This window comes from Helianthus annuus, chromosome 3, assembly GCF_002127325.2.
Source record: "Helianthus annuus cultivar XRQ/B chromosome 3, HanXRQr2.0-SUNRISE, whole genome shotgun sequence".
In the NCBI taxonomy this organism is placed as follows: Eukaryota; Viridiplantae; Streptophyta; class Magnoliopsida; order Asterales; family Asteraceae; genus Helianthus; species Helianthus annuus.
Window position 1 is genome coordinate 52,817,140 of NC_035435.2, and position 19,248 is coordinate 52,836,387.

The 19,248-nt window shown below is 34.1% G+C and overlaps 2 protein-coding genes across 3 annotated transcripts; one reads left to right on the forward strand and one right to left on the reverse strand.

Moving 5' to 3' along the window:
* The first annotated feature begins 4,532 nt into the window (after nt 1–4,532).
* On the forward strand, nt 4,533–5,098 carry LOC110927629. The gene has a single exon (XM_022171143.2). The coding sequence runs from the start codon at nt 4,595–4,597 to the stop codon at nt 4,928–4,930; it is 336 nt and encodes a 111-aa protein (XP_022026835.1). The 5' UTR covers nt 4,533–4,594; the 3' UTR covers nt 4,931–5,098.
* A 653-nt stretch (nt 5,099–5,751) lies between these two features.
* On the reverse strand, nt 5,752–18,859 carry LOC110928880 (F-box/LRR-repeat protein 2). 2 transcript variants are annotated; one of them, XM_022171934.2, is made up of 11 exons: nt 18,524–18,859; nt 17,794–17,833; nt 15,783–15,834; nt 13,453–13,491; nt 11,728–11,765; nt 9,759–10,770; nt 7,951–8,384; nt 7,701–7,862; nt 6,832–6,907; nt 6,525–6,680; nt 5,752–6,081 (listed from the first exon to the last, which is right to left on the reverse strand). In XM_022171934.2, the coding sequence occupies exons 6-11, from the start codon at nt 10,746–10,748 to the stop codon at nt 5,932–5,934; spliced, it is 1,968 nt and encodes a 655-aa protein (XP_022027626.1). In that variant the 5' UTR covers nt 10,749–10,770; nt 11,728–11,765; nt 13,453–13,491; nt 15,783–15,834; nt 17,794–17,833; nt 18,524–18,859; the 3' UTR covers nt 5,752–5,931. The 2 variants fall into 2 exon arrangements, with proteins under 2 accessions (XP_022027626.1, XP_022027628.1); XM_022171936.2 differs by lacking the exon at nt 15,783–15,834.
* Between the last annotated feature and the right edge of the window lie 389 nt (nt 18,860–19,248).

Here is a 19,248-nt window from a genome sequence, read left to right on the forward strand (position 1 = left end):
TTGGAATTTTTACAGGATCCTCTACCTGTATATATATATATATATATATAGGGGGCCGCTAGAATGAGAACCACCTCGAGTTGTAAAAACCGCGAGAACTACTTGATCCGGGGCGAGGTGGACCAATTTTTTTTTTCAAAAACGTAGACGCATGTATTATAAACACATTCGTAAAAAAAAATTTAAAAAAAAATGTCGTGCGTGTAGTTTTTTACACTACAAGTTTGTGGTTTACGAGTTCCGTAAAACGCCATTTTTTTAAAAAAAAAATTTTACGAATGTGTTTATAATACATGCATCTACGTTTTTGAAAAAAAAAATTGGTCCACCTCGCCCCGTACGGTGTGGTTTTCGCGGTTCTTACAACTCGAGGTGGTTCTCATTCTAGCAGTCCCCTATATATATATATATATATATATATATATATATATATATATATATATATATATATATATATATATATATATATATATATATATATATATTTAAAGCTTTAACATTTAAATTTATATATTCTAATCAAATAAAAATATAAATATAAATATAAATAATAGATAAATATGAATTCTTTTCTTAGGGGTTTCCAACGCAAGGGCGGAATACGATTCTATTTCTATCATTCTATGAGTACCTTATGATAGAACGTTTAATTTGTTGATGAGTACCTTATGATAACCCGATTAAATGGTTGATGATATATAATAACATTAACCGATAGGTGGTTGTTGGTTAAGAAACCGACCGTTAAATATACTAATGTGAATAGGATCAAATACAAACCATATTTTGTATACAAACTGTAAGAACCATTTAAAAAGTGTTATGTGTCATCCAACCAATTATAGAGAAATGACAAAATAATATCCTAAATAATATCAATTATATTGAATTCCCTATAAATATGCTAACAATCAATTAATTCTTTATTTCGATCTTTCTTTTGTTTTCAATGTGCTGATTAAGAAAAATGCTGATATCATTTAAATATGTGCTAAAATCAATTATCTTGATTAATTTTCATGTGCTAATATAATTCAAAAGTGCTACTTTTATATATGTATTGTTTTGGTATGTGCTAATTTAACTTTTTTTAAGTGCTAAGATCTATTCTTACGGTTTGTAGGATAAATATGGTTTGTATCGGAACCAACCCATGTTCTTACAATAATAATTGTTTCATAATTGTTAACATAAGTATATGAGATAGCATAATATTACATCTGACTTTTTTTTAATGGCAAAGGATATTTTATTCATTATCAAATTATGTATATAATACTTGAGTAAGCAAGAAATTATTTCATATATAAGTTTGCAAATTTTTTGTGCATAGCAACTTATACATTATGCTTTGTGGGTTTTTCAAAAAATAAAAGTTGAATTTTTACTTTTAACCAAAAGGTTTTTTCCTTTTCCAATTTTAACCCTACATAATTTGTTTTTTTAACTTTAACACAAAACTTTTCATTATTTTCAATTTAACTTCGCAACTTTTGTCACTTATACTTTTCACCTTTCACAAATTTTCGTTTTACATATAGTTCTAAATTTTTCGAGTTAATATGACGCAACGTGCATGTGTGGTTCAACGTTTTTTCCTCAATTTTTCCATGTTTGACAGGTTCGTTGCAACACGCATATCCTAAGTCGAGTCAATGTTGGTGGTCGATGACGCTTGTGTGACATTAGTACTATTTGACACACTGTTTTACGCCCCGCCGCAACGTAGGGTGTGCTTTGGGGGGTTTTCAAAGAAAAAATAGTTATGCATATGGTTGTCGTAACGTTGGCATTGGGGGTTTTCCAAAAAAAAATATTTTTTTTTTACTTTTCACCCAAAAGTATTTCATAAATTACTTTTAACCCAAAACTATTTGTTTTTTTTTACTTTTAACCCAAAACTTTTTATCTTTTGTAATATATTCTCATAGCTTTTTTTACTTTCAACTTTAATCCTTTATAGTTTTCATTTTACGCAAATTTTTCGCTTTATGCTTGGTTTTAAATTTTGTGACTTAACACATCGCAATGTGCGTCTTTGGTTTAACGTTTTTACGTTTCGTTCTAAATTTTACGAGTTAACACGACGCAATGTGCGTGTGTGGGTGAACGTTTTTACATCGTCTATGTTTTCCCCGTTTGACAGATTTAACATAACGTGCGGGTTCTAGATTGACTTAGAAATAATTAAGGAATCCCCGCCGCATTGCGGCGGGTCGCAATCCTAGTTAAACCAAAAACACATCATACATTCATACTGTATTGCTTCCTAAATATCAATCAACATTGCTCATATTGTTCACAACAAGTTTACAGATTTATTTCTTACTAGAATTGAGGCCCCGCGTTGTAGGGCGGAGGCGTAAAACGATGCTATTAGAGATGGGGGCGTAAAAATATGCTAAGTAGCAACCCAACGACAACTAAAACCAAGAAAAAAACGTAAAAACACGAATTTATAACACCAACTGACATAAAACGTAGACGAACACATACCGCCCGGGCGTGGGGCATGAAACCACCAAGCCAACGAAAAAAACGGGAAAAAGCGTACAAAAATACGAATGTATAAGACCAAATGACTCAGCGTCGAGGGGTTAAAAGAAAAACAAAATCTGCTCAAAATTAATATTAATATTTACACTAAAATAACAATATAATAAATTTAAAAATAAAAAATTAATAAATCTATCATTTGGTTTTTACCACTTAAGACTTAATTTGCAAAGAATAGGCTGATTATCCAATTGAATTGACACAATCATATGCAATGGTATGTAAAGTAAAAAGAAAAAAAAAGAAACAAAAAATGCCAATCCAATATAGAACACCAGCTCATGTTAGTATACCCTCACTGTTCTTAAGAAACTACCTAATTTGTTATATAGAGTAAATTACCTATCCTGAATAAGGCTGGCAAATCGTGTCTTAATAGGTTTAATAGGTATCTGATATGCGAACAACAAAAATTTTAAACATAAATACGACTCGTTTAAATACTTTATATCCAATGTCTATAAGATAGATCTATATTTTATGCACCTAGAAGAAGAAATAATGGATCCTAACTTTCAAATTTCGATTATTTTTAAAAACGTAAAAAATCACATGGTTTACTTTTCTGTTATCGTATCTTAACAGGTTATCTACAGGTTACCTATTGCCAGCCCTAATCCTAAGTTGGGGAAACATGTGTTTTTGATCAACACTCAATGCGAACAAACCACAATGATAGTGTTTGAGGTCAAAGATTCCTTACAATCCACTATCTCCTCATGTGGACGAGACAAGTTTGGATTTACTTAAGGTATCTAGCATTCTTTTAAAGGGGACGGGGCGTCCCGTTATGGGCTCAAGATTACGCGTGGAACAAAAGGAAACACCGTCGCCACCACTAATCATCACGCGTGGTGATGATAACGTGCTGTCATCATCACGCGTTGTATATTCAAGTTGTTTTGTTGTTTTGTGAATGATTTTGATGATGGAGATGAGTGTGTGGTGACTGATGGGCATTTCCACTAGAAGTCATCACTAGTGATGGAATAATGCTCGATGACATAGCGGAAATTGATTGGATGTTGTGAGTGATGAGTGTGTGGTGAGTGATGAGCGTCCCTACCCCTCTAATACGAACTTTGTGGTCATCTTTAGTTACCCGATATCTTACCAATTTAAGTTGTTTGGTTTTTTGTATTATGTAATGATCCGATTATCCAATTTAACCGGTTTGTTTCTTACGTTATGTTCAAAGACTTCTGGCTAGGAGTGTTTAAGATCAGATTATCTGATTTTCGGATATTCGAAAAATTTCAGATAATGAATATTAATATACAAATCCGTATTAGAAATTTTGGATATCCGAAATTTCGAATACGGGGTCTCATATTTGAATGGATACCCGAATTTAAAAATAAAAAATAAAAAATGTGTTTTTCTTGCATAGATTTAAGCTAAATATGTATCCGAAATTTCAAGTTTCCAACATTAAAAACAAAAACACTCAACAAATTCATGGATAAATTCGAACAACCAAAAAAATTCAAAACAACTTCATGGTGCACATATAATATATATTTACTATCTTTTTTTAGTTTCCGGATATCGGATAATCCGATTATCCAAACTTTTTAGAAATCCACATTCGAACCTGAAAATTCGGATTATCTGATTTTCGGATATTTGAAACTCTGAATATTTCGGATACAGATTTCCGGATATATCAGGTTCGGTTTCGGATCCAGATTTTTATACACACCCCTACTTCCGGCACGAGTGGCCCATCTAGTAGAACATAAGGTTTTTAAACAAATAATCATATCAACCCATGTCTTTTAAAACTTCAAAAACAAGATTTTAACATCTTTCTCAAGAATATAATCAACACTTTTTTTCCACAAAATCCTAAAAGCTTATAACATTTATACCATTTTCCCTAATGGAACGGAGAATCAAGTTCCCACATATAAAAGATTATTATTCTGATGAACTTTGATGGAATCAAGTTCCCATATATAAAAGACAACAAGAAAGAAAGGGTTGTTTATGTATCCTTCAATAAAGTAAGCAACAAAGGAACTTGATAAAACCTTAAATGGAGCATGAAGGCTCAAGCAGGAGACATTCATCAACACAAAGATTGGTGGCCATAAGCTTGGGACTCATATGTGTCATCTCGCCGTTATTCATCGATAAAAAACCGCAAACGCTCGAAGAGCTCGAGCTAGAAGAACAAGAGCTTCTTAGCATTTCCACCTGTCTGGTTCTTGTTGTGTTAATCTTGATTATTGTTGCAGTCTTCTCATGTTACTTGGATCATAGCCTTACAAGGTTTGATCCTTATTGGATATATCGAGTCGGAGGCTCTTCGGGTGGTATCATTGCTCTTTTAGTAGTTCTTATGTTCATATTGAAGTGTAAAGCTTTTTAGGGTTTAATTTAGGTAAGGAATACATAAAATTTCATGCATGTATCTTTTTTTTAAGAAACCTGTATTGATTTGGATTAAAATGTCACTATGCGTAAATGTTTGATGAATCATTGTCACTCGAGTGTCGGATAAATTTATAAACATAGAAAATGAGTATCTGATACTTTATAACACATATTTTATGCATGTATTTTTTTTTCTTTCGACCGTAAGAAACTTGTAGTGATGTTGATCAAGATGATGTGAGACAACGAGACATAAAAAGACTATAACCACGGGGAGTCGCGTCTATGCACCCACAAGATCGATCTCGTGACCAAGGGCGTAGCTTAAGAGGGGCCGGGAGGGGCACCCGACCCCCCGAACTTTTCGCTCAGTAGTGTTATATATGTAGTTTTCGTATAGAAATTTTTGGGTATATACGTTTACGACCCCCCGGTTCTATAGAAATTTTTGGGTATGTACGTTTTCGACCCCCCCCCCCCCCGGTTTTCATGGTCAAGCTTCGCCACTGCTCGTGACCATCCTAGACCTTAGATTTGACCCATCTAGACCACGCTCCAAGCTACATAGGCAAATGACAAAATGCCATATCCGACCACGTATAAAAACATGAAACAAACAAATCTTTATCTTTCGAGCTAGCTCCAGGCAATAGATTACGAGATCCATGACACTAGAAACCAACCTCAACACGCTTGAACAAATATGGTTGCCGAATATACAGCCAACTATTGAAGCTTTCTTTCAAGCGCGAAAGAAAGCATATGATGAGCCCAATAACTTGTAGGGATTATTTCATATCCCCTCAAAATTTGGCATTTTTTCCAGGCAAAAATCATAATATGAAATATACCCATTCAAAATACTAAAACCTTCGTTTTTACTAGCTAAGCTAGTATATGTTCATATCATCTTCATATGCTAGAAAATAGATCATTATGCATTTTCTTAAACTATACTTAGCGACTTATATCAGTTTAGAAGCGAAAAACATCAAGCTACAGGCCATTTTCGGGAGTCTTGAGAGCGGAATGACGAAGCAGAATCTCATCAGGCTCTAACATATTGACACGGTCCATCAAAGAAAGGTTGCGTCCCACAATACTCACTTGTGAATTTGCATGCCCAAGTAGAAAACTCTCGGTCAGCTGCACAAATAAAACATGTGTTCGGTTATTGCTTTGCAAGCACAGACCAGATGGCAGTCACGGTCATGGTCGGGGTTGGAAGACAAATGATGTTTGACAACAAACATGAAATCAACACAAGACGTAATGCAAACTGGATTTGTGTTTCTAAAAAGATCATATGCTATTGAATAACGTATTAGAAAATAATGCCTGAATGAACTTGTAATAATCATGCCCTAAATTTATTATACGAAGTAGTTACGCCCAAATATTTTATCCGTTATTCATATAATAATTCAAAACAACACGTTTTGACCCGACACCAATATGACCCAAACCTGTTTTGACCCATTACCCGACCCGCCTGTTTTCCAGGCTTAGGAATAGTAGATAAGACTGAGTACGATTCTTTGAAAGAAAAAAAAAAGAAGTGATAACTCCGAGTTCATCTCATAGTTTACCTGAGTGCATCCAAAGACTTTTAGAAGCTTTAATGATGAGCAGTTATCGGTAATAAACCCAATTGCCTCGTCAGTTAATTCACGGCACCATGATACATCCAAACTTACCAAATCTTTTGAAAATTTGGCAAGGGAGAAGGCAGTGTTGAAACTAACCTGCAATTGATTCTCTTAAAAATTGTAAGCAATGCGCATGAAATGGAAACATCCATTGTGCAAAGTGCACCAAAAATGTTGCACATGAATTGAAGATTATATATACATATTATACATACATATATATAGACACACGCACGCGCACACACACCTTGCTGACATGATTGAGAGAAAGTTCTTTTAACGATTTCCCAGAAGTTTCCAGAAAGGCAGCAATAAGTTCATCACTATCACATCACAAAATTCACCATAATCATGATAGCACTTTGTTAATAAAACCGAGGATCTAAACAGACTATCACATGACTCGTCAACCAAAATCTTTCGGGTCTATTACTAAAACCCCATCATCACCACCCATGTTTCCATCTATAACATGAACACCAACAATCTAAAGGATTCGATGGATCAAGGGCTGCAAACGAACCGAACAAACGCGAACAAGACCATGTTCGTGTTCGTGTTCGTGTTCGTTTGTTAAGGATATATATGTGTTCACGAACTGTTCATAAACACTTACCGGACGGGATTTTATGTTCATGTTCGTTTTTTAAGGAAATAAACGTGTTCGTGTTCATTTGTTAATTTTAGGTAACGAATGTTCATGAACACAAACGAACACAAACTAATGTTCATGAACACAAATGAGAACAAACGAATTCATGAACAGAATATATAATACACTGATCCTTATTAAATATTTTATTTGTCAGAATTTTGAAGTATTTAAATAAAATATAAAAATTAAAAAAATAATAATGAACTACTGAACACAAACAAACATAACTGAACATGTTACCGAACGTTCAGGAACATAAATGAACGAACGCAACCTATGTTCATGTCCGTTCATTTATTAAACATACGAACCGCTGAACGGTTCACGAACTGTTCGGTTCGTTTGAAGCCTTAGATGGATGCTTTTAGATGGACTTTCTTGTGTGTGAAATGTCATGTGGGTGTTTTACTCGACAATTACGCAACGTCTATAATATAAATCAAGATAACTAGAAAGGGTACCTGAAATCAGTACGGGCAACATTGAGTGATTTGAGTGACTTACACCCAGCAGCAAGATAACACAAACCCAAATCAGTCAAACGACACAGATGTGAAAGATTCAGATGACATAAATTGGGGCAATAGTACCCAATAGATTTCAAGCAGCTATTCGTCAACATTCTGCAAAAAATGATAACCAAACTTATTTCAAACCACATAACCGAATTAAAATATACAAATAAATCAAAATTCAACAAAAAATACTTACACACAACCGGCGAGATTAAGCTCCTTTAATTTATCTCCAAGAGATACAACAACGAGTACAACAAATTCATCACATACGGTTTCAATTCCAGCTATTGACAGAACTTCCAAATGCTCGAGTTCGATGATTAAGCGTGAGGAAAGGTGCGCGTCTATTCTCGGGCACTCATCTATGTATAGTTCCTTCAAATTATTTTTTAAATGAGAGACCATATGTTTAATGGCAGTATGTGTGAGGAGAGTGCACTGGCTTAAATTAATAGATTGAAGTAATGGTGCTGAAATAAAAAGAGGTTTCAGAGTGTTGTCGGATAAACGGGCTGCACCCTTTAGCGACAAAATTCCTAAAAAGGGTAAGCTGTTTGGAGACCGAGCTAAGGAATTAGGTATGATATCGTCAAACGAGCATTGACCACAATAGTCTAGTTGTAGCACCTGCTTGTAACCAAAAGAAGTTAAAAAAAAATCAAATCATCAGACAGCAATTAATATATTTGAGCTTGTATTTTTCTATATAGTTAGATAGCAGAAACTACATTAACCAACTTTGGCCCCTCAACTTTGGCATTAACCAACTTTAGCTCCTCAACTTTAATAATGACATGTTTAGCCCCTTAACTACATCAAACAACTTTAGCCCCTCAACTTTAATAATAAACAACTTTAGCCCCACAACTTTAATAATAAACAACTTTAGCCCCACAACTTTGATAATGACATGTTTAGCCCCTTAATTAACACAACTTTAGCCTCTCAACTTCAATAATGACATGTTTAGCCCCTTAACTAAAACATCAAGCAACTCTAACTCTCGTGATTTGCTTATTTTGATCTACGTTTCGAACCCGCTGTGGTAACCCACTAGTTATGTAACAAAAAGTCAAAACAGGTTATTATTGATAAGGGTCAAACGGGTCGGGGGGTCAACCTGAAACATTTTTGTCCAATAACTTCCAGATTTATTTTGCTTAACTGCACCAAAATTTAAGGAACTTCACACATTTTGTAATTGTGTGTGGCGAACTAAAATGACATAATTTTACCGGTTTGGTACATTAATATAGAAGGATATTTGTTCTACACAATTACAAAACGTGTCAAGCTGGATACATTTCAGTGCAATAGCCCAATTTATTTTTAAATAATCAGTGTGTTAAATATGATTACAAGAACTATATTATTTCAATACTAACCTGATATTCCAGATACAGTGAATTTGTATTTTTTAAATAAACAAATCATTTACAGAACTGGACATGATGATTTCCCGGGTATAAAAAAGATGGAAGCAAGTTTATTAATATGTAAAGAGTAATACCAGCATATTGTAAACTTATCATAAATCTACGAATTTCTAATAGAGTAAAATGCCAAAATCGTCCCTGAGGGTTGGGCTGATTTGCCTATCACATCCAAAATAACTTTTTTGGGTTTCTGGACACCTCACATTTTGATTTTGTTGTCATTTCCATCCAGATCACAAACCCAGTTATAATGTATCGTTAACTTAAAAATAAAAATTAAAAATTTAATTTTCATGGTTTTTTATTTAAAGGTAAAAAAGAAAATTAATAAAATTAACAAACAAAAAAATAAATGGGTAAATTGCTAAAAGCGTCCCTGAGTTAACGATACATTTTACCTGGGTTTGTGATTTCGATGGGAATGACAACAAAATCAAAACATCAGGTGAGACAAAAAGAAGTTATTTTGGGTGTAACATGCAAATCAGCCCAAACCTCATGGACGATTTTGGCATTTTACTCTTTCTAATATTATCTATTAGTAACACATAAATATTAAACTTACTCTTAGGTTTTGCAAGCACGAATTTCCAAGCGTCTGCGTGAGTTGTTGTTGTGTCATCCATGAACAATTTTTGACGCGTATTTCACTAGGAGAATCTTTAAAAAGCAACTCGAGTATATGAATATCCATTCTATGTGTATCACACAGCAAATTGATCAACTTTCTTTTTAGCCATTCAGGAACATGGTCAAATGAAGAAATCGCATCAGCATTCTTGACAAGAACATCCAAACTAAGATCCAACAATGACGGGACAACAGATGGACGGAAGTCAACACGACAAGGACTCCAGTCAATCAACTTTTCAGCTTCGCGTTTTGTAATTTGATCTATCACAGCCTTTAGTTCGCCACAAGCTTTTGACGTTTTATCAGAATCCACCATCTTATTCAAAAAATCATATACCGAACCAAGATGTGAATAATCACCACCTTTTTTTTCTTGATTTTTAGGGATTTGTAAAACTTGTTTTAAAACTTGTGGGTGCACTGTCGACGATGTCGTTGCTGCAATTGGCTCAGAAGTTTCTCTGGAATTGAGTTCCGGAGCTTCGTAAAGTGTATCCGCTTGTTGGACTTCACTTGTGAGCGATAACGACAAAAAATCATCAACTTTTGCCTTTCCTTTTTCTTCTTTTGTGTATTTTCTCTCAACGAAACTTCCATTCTCAAATCCCAAATGAAGATCAAAAAGAGAACTATTAACTAACTTTTTATCATCATCGTCGTTATCGTCAGACGAAATGTCAATAACCTCATTGACCGGCCCGTTGAGATCAAACCCGTGAACAAATTGGTTATGTTTTTCAACATCGTCAACACAGTTTTCTTCCTCGATCGAGGCATTGAGATCAAATTCAAATTCAAGATTTACAGAATCCTTATTTTTCTTGTTCACAGAAACTGAATCATCACTGCTTTCTTCATTGCCCCGTTTGGTTCCACTCAAATTAGAAACTTGCTTGATCTTTAGATTCTGATCAGATTCCATTAGCAAGACTGCAATCAAATCCCTGAAACGAATTTAACAAATTCGTGATGAACGCTTTAAACTCGACCCTAAGGGTGTTCAAAAAAATCCGAAATCCGAATAAAACCAAAATCCAACCCGATTCCGTAACAGAAAAAAAAACGATCCAAAATCTTATTTGGATATTAGGATCGGATCTATCCGAATTCTTATTCGAATTTTAGAACTTAAAATTTTCGGATTATTTGGATCATTCGGATATCCGAATAAACTAAATAAGTTTAATATATATTTTTAAGTTTGGACTATTTTTGGTGTTTTAGGACTAATTTATATTATGGAGACTCCGTTTTGAAGTTAGAACTTTGTATTTGTGTTTTAAGACTATTTTTCAGGTTTTGTATGTTGATTGTGAATCTAAATTAGTAAAATGTTAGGAACCAGGAACTAGGGAAAAATCAAAAACTTGGAAAAGTGTTATTCGGTTTAATTTGGATTATTTGGATATCCGTTCGGATTATTCAGATTTATCCAAATCCGATCCGAATTAAATCCGGATAGATTTGGATTGGATGGGAATATTTCCAATTAGGATCCGATTTCGGATAGGTTCCTAAAGTTTTCAAATCCGATAAATCTGTTATCCGATCAGATGAACACCCCTACCCGACCCTCAAATCCTAGAATTACAATGGAGAAACAAATAAATTAATACGAAAGCAACGATGTAATCACAGTAAAAATGAAGACAATTGGCAATCAGCTTCCTTTTATGAGAAGATTGAATAAGATCACATTGGCGACAACATTTGTTTCTCAAATTATAGTTACTTTTGTCTCGCGAAATAAATTTGAAACGGCCCCTAAAATAAGGAAATCTAATTCAATCTACTAAACGATTATAAATTCTTGAACTTTAAACAGTGAATTGGATAATTGTCATGTTATATGTAATACAAAATACTTGATATAGAACAAGAAAAGCTTAAATTAAAATTACCTTTTGTTGATAGCTTCAACATCTAGCAAAGAATATATCTGAGCACAAAGAAAGAAAGAAAGATAAAAGATCAGAGATTTTACCAAAATTACAGATATGCAAGAAAATGAAAAACTTATACTATTCATATATAAACACATACACAAAGATGATCGAATATGTGAGAGCGACTGTGAGAAACTCAAGAACAATAAAGATATATAATAACTCATAGTCTTGTAAGTTGCATTTCTTGTGATACATAAAGAAAAGAAGAAAGAGAAAACAAGAAAGAGGAAAGTACAAATTAGCGGTGTAACGGTGCAAAAGTTTTAAATAATAATGAGAACGAGACAAAACAATAAATGCATGTATGCCTTGGTTTTAAAAAGTGTGTAGTGATCCGATGGCGTTTTGATCCCAAAAGCTGAAACGTGATGTGCAACACTTGAAGCGTGCACATCACGTATGTGAGGTCATAGTTGTTAAAAGCCATCGCCTCTTGCGCCTAGGCCCATTTTCCAAGCTAGGCGAGACAATTGTGCTTTAAGTCAAGGCAATTGCGCTTTAATTCTCTAGGTGATGGTTCAGGCGCAGATTTCGGCAAGATTCCTAGATTCTAGAAAGTTACCGGCAAAATTCTCTAAATTCCGGCAAGATTCCAACCAGATTTCTACTTTTATCTAAGTAAAAGTACTTTTCTACACTAATATTTTACAACTTTTGGTACTAATCATATGATATTAAAAGTTATATGATAGCTTTTGTTTATTTTATTTAAAAAATAGTATTAATTTTCTAATGCTTAAAATATTTTTAATTTTTTTCATTGTGCGCTCTTTTTTTTCTCAGGCCCTCGCTTTTTTTGCGCCTTGCACCTAGGCCCTAGGCGAGGCCTATGCGCTATGAGTGCGCCTAGAGCCTTTAATAACTATGTGTGAGGTGCTTGTTATTAGAAAATACTAAAAATTTATTTATAAATATTATTTTAACTTGTTAACTTTTAAACACTAAAATACAAGACATTCTCAACATCTCTAGCAAGATTTGTTCAGTTGATAGAATAATTTGCTCAAATACTCAAACCATCGCTCAATCAATGGTCAGATTTGTCCAATCATATTTAAAAAAAAACTCAAACCACGGCAATCACGGTCCAATTTGTTCAAATACTGGTCAACTGCATAAGGAGTTGCATTCAAACCAAATCAAGTGATACGCGCATCATGAAATCGCATTACGCGGTGCGATCTTATCCATGGTTGTTAATAGACCTATACGCTACGTAGCGATGAAATAGCAGGCGCTATTTTATGTTTAGCGATACACTAGAAGAAAATTTTCGAAATATTTATATGTATATTATATCCAAATACGGTGTTTCTATACGTATATTTAACAAAACACCTAAAATACAGCTATTGTATACGTATATTTTATCGCTATTTATTTTAAAAACCAAAAAAACTTGATATTTCGCTAATTACTCGCTATGGAGGCACCAAAATCAGATAGCGATAAATGAGCGCTTCGCTACGCTATTCGCTATAGCGCTCGCTATGAGCGCTATTAACTATGATCTTATCACCACATCATGTGATGCGCGTGTTATACGCTCCTAATGCGTGCTTTTTAAAACCAAGATGCATAAGAGATATTGAGCAAAAATATTTTAAAGCCAACTGTTTAGCCCACAAACATAATACTTGACATAGAACAAGAACAACTTTATAGAACTAAAAGTACCTTTTCTTGATGGCTTCAACAATAAAGCGAAGAATGTATCTGGGCACAAAGAGGGAAAGAAGGTTCATGATTAGAAATTTTACCAAAATTACAGATATGCAAGAAAATGAAAAACTCATATATTCATAAACAAACACATACACAAAGATTGATCAATTATGAGAGAGCGACTGTTCACTGCAAGAAGCTCAAGAACAATAAAGATACATAATAACTAATATTCTTGTAATATATAGAAAAGATGAAAGAGAAAACAAGAAAGAGGAAAGTACAAGTTCGCGGTGTGCCGGTGCAAAAGTTTGAAATAATTATGAGAATGCGAGAAAACACAATAAATGCATGTATGCCCTGGTTTTAAAAAGCATGCGATCCCAAAAGCCGAAGTGTGATGTGTAATGCGTGAAGCGTGCACATCAAGTATGTGAGACATTCGCTATTAAAAAACACTAAAAATTATTTATAGATAATATTTTAACTTGTTAACTTCTAAACACTAAAATACAATATATTTTCGAATACTCATACCCTTGCTCAACCGATGGTCAGATTTGTTCAATCAGGTTTGAAAAACTCAAACCCTAATCACGGTCCAATTTGTTCAAATACCGGTCAACAGCATAAGGAGTTGCATCAGACCACATCATGTGATGCACAATGCACATTATGCGCTCCCGATGCGTGCATTTTAAAACCAAGATGCATGCATAAGATATACTGGGCAAAATTATATTCAAGCCCATGCTTTAGCCCACAAACACACATTGTACCTTAAACGTTGAATTGGATTAAACTTTTTGCTAAATATGTATACAAAATACTTGACATAGAACAAAAACAACTTACATAGAACTAAGAATATATCTGAGCACAAAGAGGGACAGAAGGTTAATAATTAGAAAACTTATCAGAATTACATTTATACAAGAAAATGAAAACTCCTATTATTCACAAATAAATACATACACAAAGATAAATCCATAGTTGTTAAAAGCCATCACCTCTTGCGCCTAGGCCCATTTTTCAGGCGAGGTGAGCCAGTTGCGCTAGTCGAGGAAATTGCGCTTTAACTCTCCAGGTGATGGTTCAGGCGCACATTCCGGCAAGATTCCTAGATTCCGGAGAGTTTCCGGCAAAATTTCGACAAGATTCTAGCCAAATTTCTCCTTTTAATCAAGGAAAACTTTTTTTCTACACTAATACACTAATATTTTGGTACTAATTAGATGATATAAAGTGTTACATAATAGACTTTATTTTATTTGAAGAGGAGTATTCTTTTTCTAATACATAATATATTTTTTATTTTGCGCTTTAATTTCTCAGACCCTCGTTTTTTTTTGCGCTTTGCGCCTAGGCCCCAGGCGAGGCCTATGCGCCTTGAGTGCGCCTAGGACCTTTAATAACTATGGATTAATCAATTATGTGAGGGTGACTACAAGAAACTCAAAAACAATAAAGATATATATTAACTCATATTCTTGTAAGTTGCATTACTTGTGATATAAAAAGAAAAGAGGAAAGTAATGATAACTATTGACAAGTAACACATTAGCGGTGTGACGGTGCAAAAGTTTGAAATATTTATGAGAATGCGACAAACACAATAAATAGATGCATGCATATGATGTACTGGGTAAAACTATTCTGCCCATAACACATACATTGTTCGATATTCGGCTCAAAATTACCTTTATATAAATTTTTACCACATACTACATTGAAATATGAAAACACACACACGAAAGCAATAAACGAACACGAAGATTTAAAGTGGTTTGGTCGGCTGACCTACGTCCATTGTGCTACAACTAGGGTTTCTTTTATTATTTGGGTGCTACAAGGAATTACGAGTACAAAACAATCTTTATATAAAGACTAATCTAGGGTTAGGAAACTAAATCCCCATATAGGCCCAAGCCCGCATAGAGATAATTAGGGCCGGCTAAATTGAAACCCCAATTTAACTTCCAAAATAAACATGTGGGCCGGCCCTCCCTTGATCGGGCCTCCACACCATTTCGCCCAACAATATCTATGATTAATGATAGTGTTGTGATATATGACTATATCTCTCTAGTTTGTTTTCTTATGCATGCCAAACAATTGCCTGATTTATTCGTGTTCTTTACATTTTTTCTAACTTTAGGGGCGCAAAGTAGATCTCCGTGATTGAGGGGTTGTAGGTTCTTAGTGCGTTTGCATTTTGTAATATAGAATAATAGAAACGTTGACATCTAGTGGATTTATCTTTAGGATATGTACATGTATACAGTACAAACAATTTAAAGTTAACATAGAACAAGAGCACAATGAAATAGAAATAAAAGTACCTTCTCTTGGTGGCTTTGACAATTCACCAAGGAAGTTCTTCACAATGCCAATCTATTTGCATGCGAAGAAGAAAATTGTTAATTAGTAGAAATTTTAACAAAAGGTATGGACTCCATAAACGTAAGAAAGCAAACCATTTACTAGTGTACAGATACACAAACTCACAAAGACTACTCATTTATGTGAGAGTGACTTCAAGGGAGTACAAAAAAATGATTCTATATAATATTAACTTGTGAGCTTGGTTTTAAAAAGCGAGAGGCGCACAAAACCGATGAGGTCTAAAAATGAGGCGCGAAGCGCAAAAGCGGTGGGCTTTTCGTACCCGGGGCACAAGAAGATTATATAAAATTTTATATATATCCCATAGGTTTTTAGCATCCCTTGTCCAAAATATAGTTATAACTAAGGCTTATATATGATTGTACCTACATGTACAGGCTAAAAAACCTATTGTCCAACACTTTCATGCACAAAAACAACATAAAAACACCCAAAATGCATAAGGCACGCGCCTCATACCTCAAAAAACCCAAAAAAAAGGCGATTTTCTTGCGCTTTGTGGAAAAAGTGCGCCTCGGGTGCCCTGAGGCGCTGAGACCTGCGCCTTAGTGTGCCTCGCGCCTCAGGCGCGCTTTTTAAAACCCAGCTTGTGAGTTGTGGATCTAGTGATGTATATCCAGTGGATATAAAAAGGGATACATAAATAGAAACACACACACAAATTGAAGAATGTATAGCAAAAAGATATAAAGGAATGTTGGTTCAGAAGATTCAAACATGTTTGAGAATGTAACAATCGTAATAAATTGATACTCGTGTATTGGGTCAAAACATATGAAATACCATATTCTAGCCCACAAACATATGTTTTTGAAATCGGGCTCAAGAGACACTCGCATATCAATATTGTCATGATTTTCATTTTATACCACTTGTCTAGAAACATAATAAGGCAAAATAGCGATGGGTGTCGTGGTATCTAGTTTATTTCCTCTTGTAAATGAATCGCCTACTCACGAAATTCTTTTACCATCTATGCATCACAATGTTGATCTCCACGACTAAGGCATTTAGGGTTCTTATTGTGCATGCTTTTAACAAAAAGAAACATTTTGATAGATCATATTGTTCTTTAAGCATTTCCTCAAGAACAATGCCTAGTTTAAAACAATAAAATGCTACATGATAACTAAGAAACTCGATTATTCTAAAACAAACGATGTAACTTATATTAATATTAGTAATTCCTATGTTATCACAAAATAGTACTATATTATGCAAAATGTAACATGTAACATGTTAATGGATTAATTTCCATAAGATTGTTGTACTTGACTTCCCCTTGTCCATATATCTTTTTTTTGTGACAAGTATCGCATTTGACCTTTTATTGTCGATAAATCACTCTTTTTCTAAAAAATGGAAAAAAAAAAAAACTTGTTTTTATATTTACATGTCATAGTTTTTTTTGGGTAAAGATTTACATGTCATAGTTCACACATCTTAATTTGTGTGTATGTGAGGAACTGAGGAAGTGTATGTGAGAGGAACTATAGAAGTGTATGTTTAACACATATGTGTTTCAGCATTTAATAACCATGCAAAATATGCTTACAGCACTCAAATCATGTTAGGAATTGTAAGGGGGAGTTTCAACGGTTGTAACTGTTTATCTACTGAGTGTGTTTGATACAACAAATAAGCAGTTTTGATGGTATTTGGGAGCTCTTATCCAAATTGTCATCTAATTAACTGCGAGCGAAGTAAGCAATTTTGAAATATATATGTATTGTCGGTGACAATGGTGGTGGCATTCATAGGTATTTCTCATGTAATATATTCTTAAATCAACCCACTAAAATCAAACAATTCCAAATCAATCCACCAATCTTGAAGTTATTCTAGATCTTGGAACTTTTAACTAGTAGCATTTAATTATCTCTATGTTATATAAGAAAGAGGGGTGGCATAAAAGAAGAAGTATATGAAATATAGAAGTAAAAATACCTTTCTCGATGACTTCGACAATGTCACCTTGTGAACGTATCTGTATACCAAGAGGGAAAGATTGTTAATTATCTAATATTACATTTACGACATTGTAGATGTACCAAATATGGAAGACGTTGTATTTCTCACAAATATACAAACATAACAAACAATCATCTTTTCTTGTCAAAAATAATGATGTATACTTTCTTGTATTTTTTTCATTTTTGGGTCTTGATGTTATCAGAAAAAGATAGCTAGTAAATTGCAAATAAATCGTTGTCTCTTTGGTTATAGCAATGCACCTTTTAATCCATATATAACTAGTTAAAGAACACTCAGAACACGTCTAAGTTACGCTTTACCTGGTCCCACCGGTCGGCAGAGTATCAATGGGGTCCAGTAAGTTTGTTTTCCTTAACCAATTCTCATAGTTACCAAAAAAATAAACCTAGATCCAAATTTAAAACAAAACGAAACCAAAATCAAGTACTCAACAAGTGAAAATCTCAAAATCCTCACCTAAAACCTAAACATACACCTCTGTTCAACTGTTTTACATGCTTACATCAACATCAGAATAATCAATACACTACAATAATTATTGAAATTGAGAGTAAACAAGTTGAAAAAAAGCAAGTAATCTCATACACAGCTGTTACAAAACACATTATAGAACAATATAATCACCTCACTACAGTTACAAAACACATAGATTAAACAATTATAAGCCTACAATCATCGGTACCTGAATCAGAATCGCCGGGTGAAGAAGACGATCGAGAGTACCAGCTAGTGTCACGTCAATTAGGGTTTTGACTTGCAGAGGCGGAGAGCGGCGGTTATACAGAATCTTTCCGGCGGCAATTCGGCTCCGTTGTACGGCAGCTATACGGAATATTTCCGGCGGCAATTCGGCTGCGTTGTACGGCGGTTATGAAACCGCAACTGCAACTGCGTGTGGCAGCAGGATTCATGGTTGGAGGACGAAGAAGAATGGCAAAAGTGTGGAAAGCGTTATTGTTGTGTGGGCCCATTGGGGCTTTTGAATCCAATCATCCATGCATTTGTAAACCTAACTTAAGTGAGAAGGATATTAACTTGTTTATTATGGTTTGTAGATTTGTAGATTGTTTTGATGTAGCTTGCTTATGGTACAAGTAAGTAAGCATATTAAAGTGTATTTAGTGAATTTACCAAGTTTTTTTTTTTTTTTTTTTTTTTTTAATAATAAACAGAAACTTCATTATATTCATCAAGAAAAAACATCCTACAGCAAGTAGTTATGCGGACATTGATACAAACTCAAGAGACGAAGGAAAGAAAAATTGGAACATACATCAAGAGAAACCCAAAATAGAAAGTTTTATACACCAAGGACCGAAAAACTTCTCCACTCATGTCAGATTACTCCTTGTATCTTTGATCTTCTGCTAATCCAGTCGAAAGTTTCCTCCTTTATCTCCTCAACTA